This window comes from Labeo rohita, chromosome 15 (assembly GCF_022985175.1).
Source record: "Labeo rohita strain BAU-BD-2019 chromosome 15, IGBB_LRoh.1.0, whole genome shotgun sequence".
Classification (NCBI taxonomy): domain Eukaryota; kingdom Metazoa; phylum Chordata; class Actinopteri; order Cypriniformes; family Cyprinidae; genus Labeo; species Labeo rohita.
The window spans coordinates 11,469,566-11,494,498 of record NC_066883.1 but is presented as its reverse complement, the minus strand read 5'-3'; the positions used below and the strand labels follow the sequence as shown (position 1 = coordinate 11,494,498).

Here is a 24,933-nt window from a genome sequence, read left to right as displayed (position 1 = left end):
ACAGCACGCAACGATGGGGGTGGCTGAGGGAGGTCTTATTGAATTAGGTTCAAGCAACTACATGCTGTTGCATTCACGTGTGCGCGCGTGTGTGCGAGCTCGCAATTACTCGTTCTGCTCTGCCTTGCTCACTCCTTTGTTCTGCAACACAGCTGGTTATCCTTGTTCCCCACTCTCCCTGATACAAGTCTCATATTCTGCATCACTGATACATTCTCCAGGTCTCTTTCCGATGCCAGCATGCAGTTTTAGACAAAGCGATGTGTGTTTACACACACATATGTGGAAAAAAATACTGAATCTTCACTTACTGTAGCCCGCATCTCCCTCTCATCCAGCCACAGCTGCTTCAACAGGCTGGCCGATATTTTAAGGTATCTGGTACCCTCCCTGTGCTCCGGGGGTCCAAGCCACCCTTCTCCGGCTTCACCCGGTGCTCATGAGATTGGAAGGGCTGCGCGGTGTGCTCGACACATGGGGGCCTGTGTGAACTCTTCACCCTCCTATGCAAAGCCCCGGCGAGAGGAAGGGATAGAGGTCTCGCCTAAGTGCGCTAGCTGGAAGCTGTTCACAAGATAACAGGAGCGAAGCCCATGTTTGTGCTCTCCCTTTCTCTTTTTTTTAATCTCTCCTCCTGCTCTCTCTGCAGTAGATGGATGACTCTCTCTCCCTCTTCTCTCTCTTTCTGGCTCCAACTCTGCCTCGCCACCACCGCCAGTCTCCACGGCAACCCCTTCAACAAATAAGCCCTGGCGATGTCCGCAGCGCGCCACCAATGAGGAGGACAGCTAATCGCCCGTGTTCTGCTCACAGGGGGAGGAGGAGAACGAAAAGGAGCGAGGGAGGAAGGCCACGGACAAGTGGACGCAATTGCTCTTTCCTTCGAGGGTTTGTAATTTTCACCTCTCCCTCTGTGCCATACTGGCATTGACTCGTGACTGTTTTGTGGCAAGTGTATGTGTGTGAAAGCGAGTGAATATGGATGTCGTCCAGACTTTACAACACACCTTCAGGTAGTGCCAAGTACTGGACTGGCATGGATCCAGCAATTAAAAACAAGGATAGGGGTCCTCAAGTTATCCTAGTCTCCTCTATTCTGCGTTTCGCTTTGGTGACGACAACAGTGAGGGGGCGCAGAGCGGCACGTGCTCATTCACCGACAGACGCTCACGCACATCCTCCCTCCCCCTCCAGGAAGAATCTGTCGTTCTTTCTATTCTCCATTCACAGAACGGCGGTGCTTCTATTAATACCATGATCGATGTACAAGTAGATGAAGTTAAGGTAGTGTAACAGCTTCTCTCGTGTGGAGGAGCACCTCAGCCCTCACCTCTATTACAGGAGAAGACATCATGAAAACAAAAGTGTTCTAGGTAGAAACATAAATAGGAGTGACACTAGATTATATGAATTTGTGAGTTTCCTTTTGAAAAAGATCACTTAAGCTTGTCCTTCATGATCTTCAACACAGGAGGGAGGTAAAAGATGACTCGAGTTCCTCTGACATTTCTCAAACTATAAAAAAAACAGTGCTTCTTAGACTAGAACTTCCTCTTATGATGGGAATGCCCAAAGGCAACTTGCAGTCTTTTATACAGCACTGATCCAAAAGATTAGGCCCTATACTTGTTGAGCTCTCAGATATCTTTCCAGTGTGTTATAGTCTAAACCAGACTAGTCCAACAAGAGATTTGTTTTTCTTTAAAGAGGTCATTGGATGCCCATTTTCCACAAGCTGATATGATTTTTTAAGGTCTTAATGAGAAGTCTATAACATACTTTGGTTAAAATTTCTCAGTGGTAGTGTAAAAAAACACCCTTTTTACCTTTTCAAAATCAGCCCTGTTCAGATTGAGCCATTCTATTGCATGTTCCTTTAAATGCTTATGAGCTCTATGATCATCCAACAACAAAACACCTCAATCGCTCAATCGGAGACTTTCTTGTCTTCCCCTGCACCGGAGTCTAAGGTAAGATGGTCATGTCACAAGAAGCTAAGAATGGCTTGATTTAACAAAGGGCATTTTTCTTATAAAGATTACAAAAATACTACTGGGTGGATTTTTATCATAATAGGATGGTTGTGTACACACTGCTAACACAAATTTTTTTTTAACAACATGTAACAGTGAGTTTTGCATCCGATGACCCCTTTAAACGCTTCCGGTTTAGGAAAGACCAGAAGACCAGAAGCCCAGAAGCCATTTTCTTTGAATGGATGTCAATGGAAGAGAGGCTTCACTATGCTGAATAAACAGAAGTCACTGACTTTTTGCGACAGATGGGATTCGTCTTATGGCACTTTCCATTAATTCCTAAGGAATCCGTAAACGGCGACTGAGTGTCACACAACTCTGACTGAAATTCAATGACGTTAAGGCTGTAATATGATTGGTTATCAAGGCACACGTGGGCGTGTCCGCTGTCAGCACTGAAACCACGTCCACTCATGGGAAAGCTGCCGCCACTCCCAACTGTCATATACTGCTACCACATGAATGGCTGCTACCTCTAGCAGCTTAATTTAAATAAGGAGACCAAGCTGTTTCCTAAACTATAACAACCAGATTATAATATTATCAATATATATATATATAATAGGGTACAATGGGGCTAAAGGCACCCTGGGGTAAAAGGCGCCTTTGATATCATTTTCCTCTAAACCACTAGATGACAGAAAAACTTGGTGTAGCACTTTCCAAAACATCAGCACATTTCAAAATGCACATGCAAATTTGGCTGATCCTTGACGTGATCACAGGCAGCAGCGCAAAGTTGATTCTGTACTTACTTGATCTAATATTTGTTTTTTAAAATTTTGTAGATTTAAGTAGAAAATGAGAATCGCCAAAATTGTTGAATATATTTTGAGACAAAGGTCTTCCTCACGATTTTCAGTTTTGTTTAAGATAATTAAAGCAACAGTTTTTAAATAACAAAAGAATATGTAAAAGTATATATTATGTTGGGTGTCCACCTTTGAGATAATCACCCTGTTTAGAATAAAATCATCACATTTAAAACCTGATATTAATCATATCATATAATAAAATATAATTTGTTGTTACTACTGTAAATCCATATTGAATTATTATGGGATCTCCTTCAATACTTTCAGGATGTTTACTTTTTTAAATGATTTTGTTTCTGTTTTTTAAAATGTATATTTTTATATTAACATTTTAATGACAGTACATTTACTGAACAAAAATGCATTCTTTCTTTATCAAAATAAGCAGAAAACAGTACAAACTTTTCTAAAGTGCTAAACATTTTTGTGTTTTTCATGTTTTTGACCCGTTTTGTAAAATTCTAATAACCCTGTATGACCAACATTTTAGATGCCAGTTAAATTTTGCAATTCTTGATTACAATTTCGATAAACAGCAAAAACTACAAGCTTAAAAAATAAAAAAAGTTCAATCATTATTAAAAGACAAGCGAAACTTCTATAAAATAAGTACTAATAAAAAAAAAATGACAGCATAAGCACAAATAAATAAATAGAACAGGATATAAATTAAACAATGCTTTTTTAGGTTTTTAGGTTTTTTAGGTTTGTAGATGTTCCAAAAATTGAGTAGTCAAATGTAAAATAATACTGCATAGTCATCAGTGTATAAATTAAATATAGATTAATCCTTGTTAAAGGCTAAAAATTTATTCTGATCGGACCACTTACAATTTTGTCAACTATTTAGAGTATCTTTCATGCTGGCCCTGGGGCATTGGGCAGTCCTTATTATTAAGCCCCGCCTAAACTAGTTTAAAACAAATTGTCCCTCAAATTTGTCCCTAACTGACAAATATTCAACAAAGGTATATGCAAATAACTAAGATTAAATCTTAATATAGTCCTCACAAAAAACAAACAAAAAAACTAACTAAAACATACAGATTTCACATAATGACAGGAACATGGCCCAAAAAGGCAACCTGAAGTTCTACAGTAATTGTCTTGAAACTGATTATTTGAGCCAGTGAATTTACTCTGTGGAACATCATGATGATACTGCAACATTTGCATTGTGAAGTTGTCAAGTCATGATGCAACGCTGCTGCCACAGTTAGCTCGGTAAAAGCATCTCCACACCTATGCATCAGTACTAAAATTTTAAAGCCAAACAAATTAAATAGTCAATAATCCTGATTTACCCTAATACAATATTATTATATTTAAGTTGTTCATCTACTAATTCTGTATCTGTACATATTCAAGCAAACCGGAAGGCAATTTCTTTAATATGTTCAGACTATAAATTGGGGCAGTAAAATGTCAGAGATAAGAGATTTAGTATCCAGGTGGTTGAGTGACAATGATTTGCACGAGCAAAGATTAGAGATGGGAACATCGTTTCTCTAATGCGTCATGGCCAGGCTGAACTTGCCGGGTTTAGGCACAAGGCCATCAGGAGGCGGGGGGAAGCGAGAGTGATTAGCAAACACAGCTACAGTGGTTAGCGCTGGCTTTATTACCCTGGAGATGGGCCAGTGGTGCCTTTGCGTTCACGGCTGTTAGCAACTGACGTCTGTGCTTCTCCGATGAGTCAGGGCTCAGGTTCCTCACTATTTGTTCCTCTTTAATTGTTTACCATGTGGCAACGTGGCACTGCAGCTGAGCAGACACGAAACAGAAATATGTGACGTTGAAGAGGAGCCTCCGGATGTCTGTGCCATGCCGAAAAAAGCAAGAACCCTGAAGACATGGGCTCAAATAGCCTCAGGTAAATGACTTCATTGTTGAGGCATAATCTCAAATCTCTATTGCTAGTGGTCTCCAAATGTTCTCTGGTTTAGATGGCACAGAATATGAACTATGAGGCTGAACTGCTTTCTTTTTCCCCTATAACCTCTGTTCTTAGCATTAGTAGCATAACTGCAACTAATGCCCTACTAACTGAATTGTCAAACAAAGAGATACCCAGGCCCCTGGCATTTTGTGTGCATCTGGCTACTACTGGAAAGCAAGAGACCTCTGAGAGCTATGGCAGAAGAGCCTTACAGTGACACTGTAGGAAATATTGATTTACATACCAAAGAGCCTTAAGACATCAATATGACTGATGGTTACTGAAGGTGATGGTCCTCTTGACAGTGCCTTTGTTAAGAGTGGGTGATGCAATTAGTTGGCATTTCCTTCCTCCTTCCTTGACTTGATCTCCTCAAGCCCAATGTGGTAGGGGACCGCAGGGCACAAACTAACACAGGGCTAGTTGTAACACACATGGTTTAAATATTTCCACACGTTAGCATAACCAAATTTACGGTATTTACTAGTTGGCATATCAAACCTATAAAGAGGAAAAAAGTGTGCCAAAATTCAAAAATCTTCAAAATCTAAATTTATGGCTGAAGTAAATTTTTCATTTCAGTTTTTAGTACTCATTAAAAATGTTGATCTGCCAATCCTTTTCAGTTCACATAGTTTTTTTTAATGCTTCGCTAACTAGCCGAAGACCCTAACTAGTCGCACAGATGGGGAACGTTGTAATACTGCATTACAATGTAGCCCGCTATTATTAGAACTATATTCTATGACATTAGTGATGTAATTTACACCATTTACTTTCATGAGTTTTAATGAGAAATCACAAGAAACAGGTGAATGAAGACTGACAATTGATGTTAAAAGTTCAGAAATTATTATTTCAAGAAATGTAAAGCATTTTAGCTCATTTACGTGTTGTTTCATGTTCTGTGCGAGCTGTGTGTGGAGGGAGGGGAGTGCATCTCTGAATGTCTGAATGTGTTTCATCTACTTGCCCACAATGTTTTGAACTATACTGTGTCTTGCGATCAGAGCAGTCCTGAGCATGCTTGCAATGTGTTCACTAACTAGATTATTTTTTAATTCCTAAAAAAAATGCCTTTTTTTTTCTTTGAAAAAGATAATAATTGTATTTTACTGACAAAATATTTTAGTTTTTCTTGTATATATTTCTTTTATTAAATCAGATAACATTTTAAGCTGTCATATCATCATGTTACAATGTGCCCCTCACATGTTACAATGTTGTCACAGTTCACTTCCATTCTTTTGAGGTAAATAACTAAAAACATATACACTGTATTTATGAAACAAAGCGACATATGTACTAGACAAGTGTAAAATTAATATGGATAAAAATAAAAATAAAAATTTACTCTGAACCCCACGTGGATTTACACAAACTATGAAATTCAAAAAGTGTTACTTTGTGTCCTGCACTCCCCTACACAGATGCTTCTGCTAAATATTGTCAGTTCGAATAAAGGTGTCAGTGAGGAATGCGATGGTAATCAGCTGAAGTCATTGTTGAAAAGTAATTATGGGTGATTATCTATAGAAAAAAGTCATTTAGAGAGCTTTATTACTGCTTTATTATAAATGAGAAAATAAAGGTTTGAATAAAAGTGTCTGCTAAAAGAGTGAATGTAAATGTAAAGCAGAAAAGCTCTCACAAAAGCAGTTTTTTATCAGTAGTAAAAGAAAAATGCAAAACTGTGACAACTTTTGAATGATCACATAGAATATATTGCCCCGAACAAGAAACCTGCTAGCATCAAATCTGCAATTTGTATTTTATGACACACAGGTAGGTGAAGCTGCACACCCATGTGAATGGGAGAGAAGCTGTAGTGTACAGAGTCATTATGTGAAAGCAACCTCAACCTATTGATCAAACTCCTTTTACATGATGGTGCTGACAAGAGTGAGAATTCTGCTCCACAACAGTGAATGGGAGACGGTTACTTGAGATGACTTTGTCAGCTCTACAAAGAATTGTCCATTTTCTCTCCTATTAGGTGATAAGTGAGACACCCACTAGAGAGAGGGAGAGAGAAAGACAGAAACTCATTGCTATGGAAACATTGCTTAGTTCACCAATGAGCACAGGGAGGAGTAACATGTGGGGACAAAGGGAAAGATTAATGTTTGGTTCAGCCATTTTATGGTTTCAGAGGGCACGGCTCGATGAACGGCCGTAACTCAGGCACTGCGTGGTATCACGGCCACTACACATGAATCCACCCCCAGCTCTGGCCTTAGGCCCAGCTGTGCGTCTTCTGTCCACCTCCTCATGGCAGGATGGCGTTAAGCAGAGCGGTGGGGTGGGGGTTACTCGCTTTCATATCACCCAACTGACGCACTCAATAAAAAAAGAGCCTCATTATCCACATCATAGTGGGGTCATTTCTTGTGTGCTAAAAAGCCGTTTAATTACATAGACTAATGCATTCACAAATAAAATGGAGTTTAAGTTTGGGTAAAGCAAACTATGATACACACTGGGATGCATAGTGATTCTGTAACTGGATCAAGAATAAAAGAAAAAGAAGAGAAACAAAAACTTTGGAATCAGTTTCATCATCTCTCAGGCATGATTCCGTTTTGTCCAAGATGGTGATTCGTACAATTAACGCTGCCCGGGAAATCTCAGTTTCAGAGTTATTCCCTTATTTATTTCTTTACAAACTGAACTATAGGGTAAATGTGGTGAATGTACAAATAAACAAAGAAAAAATAAATAAATAAAAAAAAAAAAAAAAAAAATCAAACAACATATATCAAGATCTGAATGTATTGGAACAGCCCTAAATGCATTTATGAATCAATAAAAGTACACATTTTGTTAGCTTCATGCAAAAGAAGCTTTTGCTTCGCCTTCCTGGTTGTTTTCCTCTGCAGCAAGTACAATGTTAATGAGAAAGAGTGTGCAAGATCAAATGGAAAGTGAATCAAAAACATATCAGTGCTTTCTGGTCGATTTAGAGCCATTTATACGAGGGGCTTTTCGGCACAACTAACATCACTCTGCTCTTATCCAGCACAGACTTCCTGCAGAGGGGCCCATTCTACCCTGCTTAGAGACTTTGCTCTTAAGGTAAGCCTGACTGCTGCTTCAAAAAGCCTTGTGCACATAAAAACCAAAGTGTTTGAAGACCACATAAAAACCTGAAATGACCCGAGGCAGGAGGGAGGAAAAGGCAAATAAATGAAAGCGTAAAAGGCCAGACGTCAGTGCTTACAGACGGCTGCTGGGAGGAGGGAGGAAGTAGGGTTCCACCAAATCTTTACAATGAAGAGAACAGCTGGGCACCTGGACTATTAGTCAGTATTGATAAACAACAGCCTGATTCATCTTGTCCTGGTTCTAGCACAGACAGACAAACAAGCAGGCAGGACGGCAGGGAGTAGAGAAGAGAGCAGAGGAGAGATATAGGTGGCGTAGTCTGAGCGACGAGGCAGGAGGGAGAAATGAATAGAAAGTGTGAATCATTGTGCACGCACTCCACTTTGCTTTCATGAAAGAGCAGCAATGGTGTTACCAGGAGGATGCCACACTGATATTTAGCTTCCCTCGTTTCAACTGCGATGTCAAATGTACAAGTGCTACGCGGCACACAGGAAGAGGGAGGAAAGAACCCGGTTGCTGAGTGAGAGTGCGATGGGAAAGGTCAGGTCAGAGGCATAAGTCATCACGGCACATTGTCACTACTGTCTTCACCAGGATGTGTCACTCGGTCTGGGTCAAGGGGACTCAGGGCTCCTTCAGGTCTGCAGAAAACTCCTGCCGTCAGTTTCGTATTCTCACGTTTACCCAGTCTCTCTTACACAAGCACATGTCCTCTGACACACAGACCAGCTAACACCAAAAGTTACACTTGCTTTACCTTGAGCTCTCCCTGTTGCAAACATCAAACGCACACCTGGAGAGGCGCCACGGTCGTGATTAGCTGTAGGCGTAAAAGGCCACATATGAAGAGAAATGCCAAGGGCACAAACAAACATTGAGCCAGGCACACGCATGCGTGGTAATTAACACTGAGCTAGTCCCAGCTTTTCACACCAGTAAAGATTAATTTGTATTCTTGCACAGCTGTAGAGGCGTGACATGAAACCCATCATGCTATCTCTTGCATATCTGGATCTTGACAGACAACATCTACCTGTTCCCTAACGGAATAAAGCGTTTGCATTCTAACCTTGCTTTCCACTGTCTAGACAGCAGGAAAAGGAGGATAAGGCTTAAAAAAAGCAAAAGGCATCATACGGATTCCACGCTCTACGGAAGCCATTTCTACAAATGAGTTTGCTTGGCAATGCACTTCCACAACCTGTGGTTTTATGAATGAAGTGAGCAGGAGGTGATAAAAATGAATGGGGATAAAAAGGGTCATAAGAATGGAAGATTGGAGCAGGGGACGGTGCGTATGCATTTTCTGCCTCTTTAAGTGCTCAGCGGAGCATAAGAATGATTGGGACTGGCTTGTCAGGTGATTGCTGCAGGGAGCTGAGAAGTCAACAGCACGCTAATAACAACACAGCCATGCCGAGCCTAGATAGACCTCCACTACACATGGTTGATGAGTAAAATATCCTCAACTTCCAATATTCTTTAGACTTGACTGTTTATATTTCAAACAGTCTGAAACAGTGGTTAACACTTATCTGGGAGCACTATAATTTGCCAAGCCACAAGTGTACATAAGAGTGCAATTACTCATTGCAATTTATGTTAATTACCAATAAAATGGACTGAAAATCTTAATAAGAAGAAAAACACACACGCCAAAATATATGACGCATTCAAACAAGGTAAAAATGGATCAGTATGTTGGGAACGGTGAAACTGAAATCAGCATGAGGTCTGTGAAAGTGACAGCGGTGGCATCCAGCCTCGTCACAGCCACTGACTCTTGCCATGATAGTTTTAAGGGGCACCGATGGATGGACAGCTCCTCTCTGTGACCTTTACTCCCACTATAACACGTCTCCGTGGTGGGTCAGGGTCAGTGACGTAAGAACTGAACACAGCCACAAGAGCTGATTCTGACACTTTGGGAATTACGCCACTTCTCATCTACGTATAATAACACTTTAAGCATACTAATATGACAAGAAGAGTTGCAGTGCAGTGACCAAAAATACATAAATAGGCCTAAATAAAATAGCAAACAATGAATACTAAGGATATAAGGATATACTCGTATAATGAATACTAATTTTTTTTTTTTTTATTATGAAAGTCAGCACCATCATGAATATCACAACGATCTTACATGCATGCATTTTTAATTTCCCTTTGTTTCATGCACCATCCTTGTGTGACGTAAATAGTTCTGATCAGAATATTTACAGCAGACACTGATTACATTTTCCATGTCATCTTAACTCCAGCCGATATTGGTATTTATTATTTAAGGTTTTCTAAGGAGCTGAGCTACTTGCATGTAAATTGACAGTGTAAACACAGGCTAAATTTAGCCTAAATCCAGACTAAATTAAATTTTACTTTAAATAAAATATTTTAATTGTACATTTTTATTTTATGGTTTAATTACTGGCTTTTCATCAGCTCATGAATGCTCTGCAGTTCCCTGTCCATTTGGAAATCCCTGGGGTCACAGTTTTTCATATTTATTCTTTTGCCATTTTTGTTATTAGTAGTAGCAGTAGTAGTAGTAGTAGTAACGTATTTATAATTTTATGAATTAATCATAAAACCTAAATATTGTATATTTAAATATTTTATTTAAATTATATTCCTTTTCTTTTTATTTTGTTGGATGTTGGTTACATTACTTATTAGTTGATGATTTTAGGAAATAATGAGAAGAACCCATGTAATATTAGGTAACGACAGAAGACAGGAGACTTGAAAAGAGTGTAGGAAGAGCAAGTGTGTATTAAACTGGTGCTGTTTGATCAGGAGTTGTTTAATAAACCTATTTAAATTATGCACCACCTTGTAATCTGCTTCATTATTATTTTACTCCCATCTGATGGAGAATGAAATACTATGGACACCAAATATAAGCTTTTTATATTTGTCATGACTCTCAAAGGTCTTTCTGAACTGCTGAATCTGTTTTTGCTGATACTGCTCTATGCTCTATGTATTTTGGATTAAATGTATTTGGATAATTACTTAGTTTCTTGACTGTTGAAGCTGAAGCTACCGCAAAAGTAATTCTGTAGTCTTAAAAGAGGCTCATGTATTTTTGACCATCAAAGTTGGAAGCTGCAAAGTTATTTTAGAGTAAATTATTTGTAATTCCCAGGGCACAAAGTACCAGCATGCCATTTTGCATGGTTTAGTACAAAATCTAAAATATATTAATATTGACATATATCTATGAGACGCTGATATACATGAGACATTATTTCAGCAGAACTTCAGCAGTATGGGTAGAAAATTGCTTTTTCTGCAGAACATAGCTTAAGGACTTAACATAGAACACAGAAGTAAGCATGAAGTAGTTATGCTGATTTATCCTACCTGCTGTGGTCCATCTCCGTTAACAATGTTGGGCGGGTGCGGCGGGGGAGGCGGGGAGTTGAGCATTGGGATGTCTGGGCTGAGCAACTGGCCGGAATCCAGTGGGGAGGTGTGGTCAGCCATGACTCCCTCATCCACACTACAGAAGAGGCACTGCTTGCTCCTGAAACCACAAAGGATTCAATCAATACTTCTCTTCCACCATTAACAACCACTCATTCAGAATCGCAACAATGACTGCATACGTGTACGTATATTTCAAATATTACAATGTTGAAACTTAAATATAATAATTTAAATAGATATAGACAAAGTATTAAACTTTGTGTAAAGCTATACTAACACAGAACACATTTTGGTTTGTACAACCTCCATTATTTTTGATTAATGACACATTTGGCAGATTTTAAGAACTCACTCCTAATTTTCAGCACCTATTTTTTCTTGCACATTTATGCTAAATGATCATTTAAATCATGTAACTTATTGGGCAGAGGTCTGATGCTACTTTAAGAGATCAAACATACAATTTGCACATGGTGAAAATTCTGTTGGGCTTTTACACTCACCAAGGGTGAATTTATTTGATCAAAAAGATAGTAAAAACACTGTAAAATACTGTTAAAATATAATCATATTTTTCTATTTTAACATTAATTTATTTGATTTTTTAAAAAATATATTTTCATTGATTTATTTTAAATATTTTAAAAGCAATTTATTTCTGTGCAGGCAAAGCTGATTTTTAAATAGCCATTACTTCAGTGTCACATTATACTTCAGAAATCATTCTTATGATGATACTGATGTCGAAAACAGATGTGCTGCCTAATAATTTTTTGGGAAACCATGATACATGTTTTTATGGATTCTTTGATGAATAAAAAGTTCAAACAAATGGCCTTTATTTGAAATACACTTTTTTAGTATCAAAGTCTTTACTCTCACTTTTTAATCACTATTAATTTTTAACAGTCCTGAAGTGTAGGTAAAGTAATCCTAAAGTATTAACTCTTCTCAAGTTTACGATGGAATCTTGGTTCCTTGCCACTGTCGCCTCTTGATTGCTTAGTTGGGACACTTAATTTCTGGCAATATTGTCAACTTGATCGCACAGATATTATTTGAACTGAACGATGACATAACTGAATCAATGATGAGCTGATTTTAACCTAAAAAATTGAGTGTAAAAAGTTGAGCGTTGCTTTAACACGATCTGTATTGTAAAAAGCGCTTTATAAATAAAGGTCAAAAAACTAAATCTTACTGACCTCAAACATCTGAACACCAGTGTATGTTTCCTATAAATAAAAGTGACAAAGTGCTATATAAAGTTTATTGTGGAGAGTCATTTAAATTATGTTTCCAAGCATGAGCCTCTCATTAGCATGAGAGAATAATTTCCTGTGCTCATGAGGTCATTTTTAACCTTACACCCACAGTGGTATGGACATCTTTAAGGCTTGACTTTTAATTTCACTGTTGAGTTTACACATTCATAGCTTTACGGGGGAAGAACAATAAAAATATTTCCATTGACTAATTTGTGCCCTCGTACTTAGCTTTAACAGTCAGGCAGTTCAGAAAACTGTATTGTCTTCTCAGGGTCAGTCATGGTTTAGAGCATAGAGTGGGACGTCAAACGCAAGAGGCTAGAGATGTTTTTCGCCACTTCTTTCTTATTTTAGAATTGTGCGTAAGAGAAAATATAACCTATTTTAAGCCCCATTCATTGTATTCAGGGACTGTTTGACCTGTCTGGGTGCCACGCAGCAGAGGAATGAAAATGCGCCATTTGTTCCCTGCCACGTCCACACGCACATACTCTGAAACGAATTCAAATGAACTAATCAACTCATAGTATGGAGTACGGCCCAGTGTGAGCACGCTCTCTCTCTCCTATGTATCAAGCTCGCAATGAGTCACAAGCAGAAGGTAATAAGGAGGAAATGACATGTGTCCTTGAAGCTCATTAGTATCTAGCGCATGCGTTCTCGCCAGCCACAGCGATCAGCCTAATCTGTTAGCCAGTAGCCTACTTAAACCCACACACAAAGTCAGGTTATGGGGGTGAGGCTCAATAAGACGAATCCTGCTAAGACTTAAAGCACTTTTCAGCAGACACAGGCTTTAGAAATATGGGCAAATGCAGCAGCTGTGCCTGCCGGTCAGGTATTAACGGTGTTACAGGTTTAATTCAGTTGGACCTAGTGCACAACATGTTTGCCACTTTCCTTTCAAGTCATCACTAAAATGTGGTATTGAACCTTAAAACATCAGAAGCATTTTTGTTTCTCCTTCCAATCAGACTTCCAGTTCTTGCCTGGCATGTTAAAAAGGACAGAAAATCCCATAGACTTTAAATGAAGGTGAAACCAGTGCCATATCTAGAGTCAAGAATCACAGAAACTTGGCACTGTTCTCTTTAACTTAGTAAACAACCACTCAAGACACTTCAGTAACAATGCACTAACAACCACCTTAGCAACCGCACAGCAACTCTGGTGAACACCATTAGCACTCAAGTATCGTGGTGGACTGTTAGTGATTTTGAAAAGTCCACTTTTATAATTATTTTATTAACAAAAAAAATAATAATAATAATATTGATTCTGTTTCATTTTTTTTTTTTATAAATGTAGTTACTTTAAAATTAACTAATTTATTTATTAAATTAATTACTTGTTAAAGGGGTCATCAGGTGCCCATTTTCCACAGGTTGATATGATTCTTTAGGGTCTTAATGAAAGGTCTATAACATACTTTGGTTAAAAATTCTCAATGGTAGTGCAAAACAACACCCTTTTTACCTTGCCAAAATCAGCTCTGCAAAATTCATCCTGTTCTGGTCGAGTTTGCTTTAAATGTTAATGAGCTCTGCTCGCCCCGCCCCTCTCTTCTCTCTGTGGAGTGACTAGCCCATTTACTTTAGCCGCATTTAATGTGCTTTTATTTATATATACATAATAATTACAAACAGTACACACACATATATTAGGCAAACTCAAACTTGTATTTTGTAAGCGATTTATTGCGATTAATTGTTTGCCAGCCCTAAAAGCCACTTCAGATGCAGCTTCTGAAAACAAGGTTTTGGCCACATGGACTGGTAATAATGTTGAATTACAATATTTCTTTCTAAAGCTACTGTTCTTTAATGTGTAAGTAACACTTTTCTCCTTTAATACAAGAATTACTTTAAATGATCTTTAAATAAATTTAAGGTAATTAAATAAATTTTTAAAAAATGTATTAAGTTAAACAGCCTTTATTTATACATTTTACTTTTAGTTATTCTTTAGCTACTGAACTTAACATCAGCAATCTGGTACTGGTATCAGAGTAGTGAAATTCAGAAACCGCTACAACCTTAGAACATCTTTGAAGCTCCACTGATTTAACAGTCAGGTAATTCCAGTGCACAACTGTTGAGTAACAAAGAAAACGGGAAACAACGTACTGTTTCTTTTTAGTTGTAAACCTGCTATTTTGAAACTGCAACACCATAATATGAGGGAGGCCACAGCAGGAGGCCAAAAAAAAAGAGAAGAAGGTGGAAGTCAGTGCTCACTCTCTCTGAGCACTACAGTTGAGTGCTTTCTGTGGTCTAATTCCTCCTCTCAGCAAGAGAGCGGATGACGGCAACAGTGGAGCGTGGCCTAAGGGTGCAAATCTGTTCTAGGAGGGGCAAAAGGTCAGACACTGGAGGTGACGGCTTCCTATTAAGAGGTGTAACGAGAAGACTGGGGGGGGTTGAATGACGGGCTCTTACATTCACTGGAACTGTAATTGTTTCAAGTGATTACGTGAGGAATACTTCCAACCCATCTAAGAACACAAAAGAGAGCTCTTAATGTGATTTGATAGTACCTGAAAATGACGAATGATGGTGTATCGTTAGCAGGAAATGTGGGGGAGGAGGGGATGACTTCAGAGATTAGACTACAGCACTTATTTGATTCAGTCACTATTACATACAAAAAACAATTTCTGTGCATAGCACTGTTTGTCATCAATGCCTAAAGGGGAAACAGCAGGAAATTTCTAGGGGAAATTAACAATGACAAACCAGATTTTTACACTTTCTAAAGAAAATTTAAGTGTTGCTTATCTGAAAAAATTTCCACCTAGCTAGGGCATTGTAGGTAGCTGCCTGAATGTTGCTATATGCACTCCAAAAAATATTTAGGCTTGAATGTAATATTTATGTATTTGAACTGCATATACTGTAAAATTTCCATCCAGTTGGAGTCTTCCAGTCTTAGCATAAACTAATAAACCTAATTTGATGCTTATCCGTTATAAATGACTTCTGCACTCAAAAAAGGAGTTTATTATTAACTAATTTGCACATATTTGATTTCATTTAAATAACATCTTCAAAATGCATTTATTTAAATTAGAATTCAGAATTTAGAATTTAGAATCATTCATTTTCCGTTTAATTTTCTGTTAGTTTTTTTTACGAACATGGTTAAGGTAATGGGTAGCAGTGGAACAAGCAATATTGAGTAAATCAAAATGTATGAGACTGAAACATATTGGATTTATAAATGAAAAACACATAAACCTAGCTATTGGGTATTTAAAGCATGAAAGTATGAAAGATTTTTTCACCTTGAAATATTAATTTAAAAATCACTTTGATGGTACGCTGACTTCTAATAAAGTGAACGGCTTATTTTGTGTTCAAATGGATGGAAATCTTACATGGACTTAAACAGAACAAAATATTATTTAAAAAAAATATATACATATTTTTTGAGCTTTGAGTGAAAATCCTAAGTGGCTTCTAAAAGAAATAGCACACCTCAACAAGCCATACAATTTGAAGTATAATTAATGTCCAATGCAAGACGTGTGTGTTGGACGAGATTCATTCAAAAGATTAATAGGGTTATAGTAAATTACTCTAAGTAAATTACTTTAGCTCAATGTTCATCTTAGCAAACACTACTAATAAGTTACTAATCAATATTTGTTCATTTACCAAGCTTTAAAGGAACACTCCACTTTTTTTAAAAAAATAGGCTCATTTTCCAGCTCCCCTAGAGTTAAACAGTTGAGTTTTATCATTTTCAAATCCATTCAGCCGATCTCTGGGTAGCACTTTCAGCATAGCTTAGCATAGATCATTGAATCCGATTAGACCGTTAGCATCTTGCTCAAAAATGACCAAAGAGTTTCGATATTTTTTACTTTAAACTTGACTCTTCTGTAGTTACACCGTGTACAAATATGGACAAAAAAAAAGAAAAGTTGCGATTTTCTAGGTCGATATGGATAGGAACTATCTTCTCATTTCGTTCCATGGGTGCACCAGGCGCAATGATATTACGCAGCTGTCAACTGCCAGCTGCATCTACACAAACTTCGTGCCGGTCACTTTCAGATGCTGTATAATATCATTGCACCTGCTGCACCCATGGTACGGTAGCAAAGTTCCTTGATTATTAAATATAAAGTGGACTGTTCCTTTAATTCAAACATCAGGTCTAACAAGTAAAAAATGTCATTATGTGAGGCTCAGAAGGGAAAATCCAGTTTAGTGTGTCAGAGAGAGCAAGGAACTTCCAAAGTTTCTGTGGCCTTTCTGATTCTGCTTCAACCAAGAGTTGATGTTTCATAGTAAGGAATAAAAAAAATACCTGCCAAGTATGTTATCATCAGAAATCTCTTAATAAATGCAGCCAAAAAAAAAAGACAGCGAGAAAGAATGCAATGTTCTGAGACCTAAGGTTATGCCATGCAATACATTAACACTGACTTCAGCTTACTGAAACTTACTTGCATTGTTAATTTATCAGGTTTTTGGTGAAACCTTCAAACAGGTTTTTATATAGAACTGAACTGTTGAAAACTTGAATAATTAAATTAAACCAGAGGCAATCTATTTAATTTAGAAACACTTCAAATACCTGCCATTGCATTACTTATTATATTTCTTTTTTCTATAGATACACTACCTCTCAAAAAAGCTGCATTTATTTGCTGAAAAATAAAGCTAGTACACAATTTAAAATTTAAAGTAACCATTTTCAGCAGTAATTACTATTATTCCAGTCTTTGGTGTCACATGATCCTTCAGAAATTATTCTAGCTCGCTGATTTGGTATTCATCATGAAAAAAAAAAAAAAATTATGCTGCAAAATTCTCTTAAAACCATGGTACATTTTATTTTATTTTTTTTTTAGGATTCATTTAATTTGATTAATGGAAAATTTTAATTCATTAATTTGAAACTGAAATATGCTGTATCATTTGTCTTCAGAGTCACTTTTGATTAACTGTATGCATCATTTCTGACTAAAATATTAATTTCCTAAATTACCGATAGCCTCGCGGTTAGTGTGCCAACATAGCACAACTGTGCGTGCGGCAATCTGAGCTCAATTTCCGTCTGGAGGTCCTTTTGCTGATCCTGCCCCCTCTCTTCACCCAGTGCCTTTCTGTCAGCCCTTTACTGTCCTACTAAATACAAGCAAAAAGCCAATAAACAGCGGCGTATATTGAGTTAAAACTCACACTGACACTGACTTTTAAAATTTTGAATCAACCCTTGTGATTGATGGCATCTTAACAGTATAAGCAATGTGATGATACATTTTTTGATTAATTGCCACGCTTGTGTGTCATTCCCAATTAGCATAACCCCCACCCGTGAATTACAACGACAAACTACAATTTTCTCCATTAACTTATTTTTAACCAATTAATTTTTGGTTCTTTGGACTTGTAATTTGTAAATCTTGCTCCAGCATCAGCCGTTTCAGCATCCCTATATCTCTTCAACTCCACTAATATAATTTAAGTATCTTGCCATTCATACTTATTTTCCAAGCCCTAGTAGCCCCTGGGGTTATATAAGAGGTTATGCTGAAGCTGCTTGCTTAAGCCCCTCAACTACAGACAGCAATCCAAATAAGTTTAACCTCAATAGCTTAAAGATTATCTATATTAGCAAACATTTTATTGTACCAACATTTTGAAATTACAAACACTTTTATGAATACGAATCTGAATTTATATCAGAATGGCTTTAAGAACGATTTACAAAAAAAAAATAATTCTGCTCATGTTTCATGAATGAAGCCCATGGACCATGTATACGTTAGCTACTAAGGTGTACAGACTTGCAAGCAAATCTCAGTAAATTAGTTGGTGTTGATGCATCACACTCAGAAAAGACAGACACACATCTAAGATGGATACACATCTAAGATGTGCTTTAAAATTACAACTTACATAATTATTTGGATTTTCGCTGCATTAATCATTTGTGGGTGAGTTTGGTTGTAGAATGCGACTGTCACTCTGCGCCTTGTCATAATGATCGTCTTTACGACTTGAGTGCACATGAACCATAAAATCATAATTACCGCTGGGAAATGACTTTGGGGGGTTGGGGGCATTGAGGGCGTGACGATTTCAGAATTATGGAGGAAGCAAATTGGTATTGATCATAATAAGTTGCAATTGTGAATGCTGACTAAATAATTAAGTTTGCATACTGTTGATAAAGAAGAGCTTGCAAGAAAGCACTAGTCATTTTGTTGGTTTATGAGGAGACAGACTACATATCCCATAGTTCTATACACAGGATACAAAGGAATGATAAAATACACAGATAAAGTATCAATTACACACCTAATGTGAACCATTTGCACTTTATTTTGTTGCATTAGTGCTAAAATGTTTCCTGTCTTAGTCGGGAAGTGAAAAAGATAAAGAGAAAATAGACTATTGCTTAGCACGTCCATTTTTATGGGTAAAAATCACTTTTTCAAAATCATTTTTGAAACTGTAAGCAAAAATAGGAGATCTTAAACAGCAAGATCAAAGTGTACCATATTTATCTGCAGATGTGTACAAACTGTAGCTATTGAAACCTTGAAATCAAGATTGTGACTAAACATGAAACAATGAAAAAAATCAGAGGCTAAGAGAGAAAGCATCAAGCATGACAACATCTGCCTGTCAGTTAAAAGAAAAACATTCTGGTGAGTGTTCAGAAAGTCCGTTACGTAGATGCCAAAATGAAATATAAATGATCCTATCTACTTCATAACAATAAATGCGTAACAGACACATCTTTATAGCACGTTTGGGGTTTTGTTTTTTACAATGAAAAAATGTAAGTAAATATCTGTTAAATTATTATTTTTATTTATTCATTTATTTAAACTATAAATAAACCTGAATAACTCTACTATGAAATTGACCAAAAAAATCAATTTAAAAAAATCAATTTTCATAACTATAAAAGTTCTCAAAATGCTTTTAGCCTCAAGTGCAAAAAAAGAAAGACACGTTCCCACGAATTTCAAGAAAAATCAGGCAGTATGTCAGCCTATGTTCAGATGTTCTTGCAAACTAACTTTCTGATTGTGAGTCAGTGTTTCAGTTTCAGTGGTTAGAACATGAGTTTTCAGATTGTCCAAACAGGGTGGTTTCAGTTGCACTTTGGCCTGCGCAGCTGTTGAGCTGCAGCTGATAATCTTTTGGTTCCACCTCAAACCACTTGTAATGCAAACGGTGACTAGGTCAATTCCGATCTTCAGACTAAATGGGATGTAAACAGTTTAGAGTCATTGTGAGTCTCCTTAGGTATTTAAAAAATCCAATGGTTTCATAAACTTCTGTAACTACCTATAGCGTAGAGTGATTGTGTAACTAAAACAATCACAATCTAAAATATCTGCATTTTCTCAGAATACTGATTTTCTGCACACTGTCTCGAAGACAAAAGCATAACAAGTTTTCCCAACATTGTGATGGATCACAAATCACTATCAAAGCACTGATGCATGACATATGCTGTGAATGACAGCTGGAAAAGGAAGCATGTGAGCCCTAAAGCAGAGAAGAATAAAACGAATAACACATGATTTTAAAGTTGAAAGTGAATGAGATTCCGTTACAAATCCAAACATGTTTCTAATAAATAAAAAGAGAGACATCTGGCACTGATACTTAATGAAATAACCATGCTGTTGTACATGAAGAGGCTATAATATTTCAGAGAAAACTGCAGACTCATTCACAAGAAAAAAGATACAGGGTGTCTGAGACTCAAAACAAAATGAGTAAATGTAGCACAGCATGAAGGTCTAAAACAAGCAATGATGTTTGCATAGTTATTAGTTGTGGCTCTATTAATAAATAACCAAGTGTCCTGCAGTGCAGTGATGGAAAACTCTAGCTGTAAAAAAGCATTGGTTTTAAACAGTTCTTTTGCGAAAGAAAACAGAAAACTCCAACCATTATCATTAGCTAAAAGCTAGTACCAAACTGAAAGTTTTCAAATACTACAAAAAAAAAAAAAAAAAAAAAAAAAAACACACACACACACACACACACAGATACATATATATATATATATATATATATATATATATGTGTATGTATATATATATATATATATATATATATATATATATATATGTGTATGTGTATATATATATATATATATATATGTGTATGTGTATGTGTATGTGTATATATATATATATATATATATATATATATATATATATATATATATATATATATATATACACACACACACGTCAAACGCTCGTCTTACTCTGGCTTGACTGTTTTTTTTTCTGGTTCATTCTGGTTGTTTTTTTTTTTTTTTTAACCTTTTTTTGTTAGGGGCGTTTGATCTTTGCATGTTCACTTTGCAAAGACTTCTGCAGTGATGTAGAATGATTTTAAAATGAAAATACGATTGGAGTTTTTCGACATACCCTAACTGTCTTGAGGCAGAGTTCAGGGAAAGCAAAACAAGACGAGCGTTTGAGATTAAAAAGTATTAAACTGTATTTTTGTTTTAATGAAAATAACCGATTGTTTCACTAGATAAGACGCTACTTTAGTTTCCACCGCATTTGGGATCGTTTGAAGCGCATTTAAACTGCATTTTGGAAGTTCAAAATTGGGGCACCATACTAGTCCATTATATGGAGAAAAATCCTGAAATATTTCCCTCAAAAACAATTTTAAAATTATCTCCATATAGTGGACTTCAATGGTGCCCCCAAGTTTGAACTTCGAAAAAGCAGTTTAAATGCAGCTTAAAAGGGCCCCAAACAATCCTAGCCGAGCAAGAAGGGTCTTATCTAGCTAAACAATCGGTCACTTTCTAAACAAATTGACAATTTATATAATTTTTAACCTCAAAAGCCTTGTCTATTCTCTGTGATGCGCATGTGAACTGCAGCATTTATACTGCATTTTGGAAGTTCAAACTTGGGGGCACCAATAGATAATTCCTAAAATGTTTTCCTCAAAAAATATAATTTCTTTTCGACTGAAGAAAGAAAGACATGAACATCTTGGATGACAGTGAATGGGTGCCGTCAGAATAACAGTCCAAACAGCTGATAAAAACATCAAAATAATCCACAACGAATCGTTACAATTCCAATCCATCAATTAACATCTTGTGATATGAAAAGCTGCGTGTTTGTAAGAAATCCATCATTAAGGTGTTTTAACTTTAAACTGTTGCTTCTGGACAAAACACAAGTCCATAATCAGAGTAATATTGCTTTAGCAGAGGATCCACTGGTGAGCAAGCAAGTTATATTCCAAGATTTCTTCAAATCAAACTCATCTACATCTTGGAGGGTGAGTAAATTTTCAGCAAAAATTTCATTTTTGAGTAAACTATTCCTTTAAAACATCCTCCTCAGTACAAAAAAAAGCATTTATGTCAGCAAACTTCAAAAACTGTTTGTTTGAATGTTGTGGGATTTGTGATGTCGCACAGGCAAACACATTTGCACATGACTGCAATGCAATTTACACTGGATACAGTATGTGCCCATTTAATTTTTGATGTACTCCATGCACTCAAGCTATTTCCGACAACAAGACAAATGGAAGAATAAAAAAGCTTGCTGAAACTGATCTTTTCTGTCAGATCTAGGGCTGTCTGATTCCGATTCCTGGTTCTGGAATCGATAGGATTCGATTCCAAGAATTGTTTCCTCACTGTTGTTTTCGTTTCTTGTTTTTTCAGATTGGAGGAACCTAATTTCGCCATCACTGTAGGATATAAAAGTCTTAGAAAGTAAACTTTTCATAATATGAAGCTTTGTTTTTATAAATTATGATACATTTCTGTATTTCAATTAATTTTTATCTGCATTGCCCATGAAATTAGTCATAGCTCTTTATGAGATTCCCAGCCCTAGTCAGATCCCAGCATTGGAAACAAACGGGTTGTTTATTTTTAATAGGTCCGATATCACATCAGAGACTACATGTTTGTTCATAACATTTGACTGTAGACTGTTTTATAAATGAGGTACAATGTAAGGGAGAGTTAGCAAAGAAACTTTAATTGAAAGATGGAGCAGCCAACTGTTTTGGATCTGACAGCAGTTAATGCTTTTATCTGGAAATGTTTTATATGGATGTTTTCAAAACACTCTTTTGCAATAGCGAGGGGGTGTTGATATTTGTTTCCTATGTAATTTAGTGAATCAATTTAGCGAGGTTAGTGAATCATAACAGTGGCTGTTTAATGGCAAGCCATAAAGAAGACGCACCCTAAAAACAGATCACTTCAGAGGGTCAGAATGAGAATTTTTGAGAATATATAACTGCTTTTTGTGCAAAAACCATTATTAACAGTATAAGTTAAACTCAAGAAACCTGTAAAAATTAGGGCTGTCAAATGATTAATCGCGATTAATCGCATACAAAATAAAAGTTTGTACAATACATGTGTGTTTACTATGTGTAATAATTATGTATATATATAAATATAAACACGTTCATGTATATATTTACGAAATTTTTACAAGTATATTTATTTATTATAATTTCTGTATAATCTACATTATATATAAATACAATTATTTTGTACATAAATAACAAATATCCCTTAAATATATACATTATTTTATGTGTATTTATATATACATAATATTTTTACACAGTACACACACATATATTAGGCAAACTCAAACTTTTATTTTGTATGCAATTAATCGCGATTAATCATTTTACAGCCCTAGTAAAAATATATTACAAAAAATGTTTCATGACCCTTAAAAAAGAAGAAAGAGAGAGACAAAAAAAAAAGAATTGCAGGTGGTGGTGTGTAAATAATATTTCCAGGAAATAATTACTGAATGTTTCTGGCATCTGGTGGTAAACTTGAATATAACAGGCAATGACGCTGGACTGAGCAGATTTAAAGTGGACATTTTCTTAATGTTAAAACTACAAGAAAGACATTCATAACAAGAAAGACATTCATAAGCTGAATCCTGTGGCATTTCTAAAACACTATTTGAGCATCCCAATTAGTCCGACTAATAGCATGGGTTTGGAGTGTGACTGTCTGTAGCAAAAGATGACAAGGGGACCATTCAATAATAATAATAATAATAATAATAATAATAATACATTAACTCTGCAATTTAATTTAGTGATCCCACTATCCTATTGGCTATCACTCACCTATTACGTTCACTTTACATTTCAGCAAATCAGTTTGAACAAACGCAAGTTTGGTTACCATGTTTTAGTTCTAATGCTGCATTTGAGACAAAGTCAGAGATGGGAATATCAGTATAAAAATACTGCTTCCTACTTCCAACCTCAGTGAGCTCCAGTCAATCACACCACAAGATGGTGCCATGACTCAAATACATTTTGTGTTCTGTGAATTAAGGCAAAATTATGAATTAAAGCAATGGTAAGGCTCTCACAAAAATCTATTGTCTAATATAATGCTCTGCAGTTCCAGACGTTAACGCTAGATAGTTATCTGTCTGGGAGTTATTGAACAAGCAAAACATGTAAAACCCTAGACATACACTGATACATAAACAATTCTGACAACACAGTACATTTATTGTACACTGCACGTTCATTCAATTCATGCTGTTAAATACATAAAAGTTCCACATAACCCAGCTTTACTCTTCATTGGTCATTACCATTTTGGAAGTAATGTCAAATGACTCACTGAGGTCAGGGCTGATCAATTTGCCCCAGGTTTACAAGTCAGATGTCCGACTTGGAGCAGCAATATTTTCAAGTGAGAGGTGGAAAGAATGTTCAGAGTTGAGTTGTCTAGAACATGGCTAATTTAATAAAGTTTCTATCATAAAACAGCTTGATATACTAACATTTTGTTAAAAGTGCAGTTGTTTTAAATGTAATAAGTTTTCTGTTCATACCATATGCTTCCAGTCACTTTTGGAAAAGCATCTGCTAAATGATTAAATGTAAATGTAATGTAATGTAAATACCACATATGAATATATCTTTGTAAAAAGCTGTTCCATTTGACAAAGATAAGCTGATTTGATTTGAAATGTGTGTGCATGTATGTAGATACGGATTAAAGATAACATCAAATAAAAACTGGAACGTTCAAATCGTATATTTTTTCATTAAAGATGCCTTGAACATTTGGACACTGGAATTAAATATTTTGGATATCACAGGTGCGAAGTGAACGTTCATATTGAATGTTTTTGCCATCACAGGCGCCCTCCAATGCTCGAATCGAACATTTGTGTACGTCAAGCTTTTGAACGTTCGAATTGAACATTATTATACATAACAGATGTATCTAAACGCCGAAATCAAACACGTTTTTATTTAGATCGTGACTATGAAGACCAAAGCTGCTGCACG

General features: G+C 36.4%; 1 protein-coding gene across 4 annotated transcripts in view; it reads right to left on the bottom strand.

Moving 5' to 3' along the window:
- The window catches only part of fndc3a (fibronectin type III domain containing 3A), a 73,704-nt gene that overhangs the window by 48,045 nt on the left and 726 nt on the right, over positions 1-24,933 (bottom strand). For 3 of the 4 annotated variants that reach the window (XM_051128620.1, XM_051128622.1, XM_051128625.1), the window contains exon 2: positions 11,265-11,427. In XM_051128620.1, coding sequence (XP_050984577.1) covers positions 11,265-11,387 — 123 coding nt within the window. In that variant the 5' untranslated portion in view covers positions 11,388-11,427. Of the gene's footprint in view, positions 1-311; positions 840-11,264; positions 11,428-24,933 lie in introns of those variants that run through there. The other variant, XM_051128626.1, reaches the window with a different exon arrangement.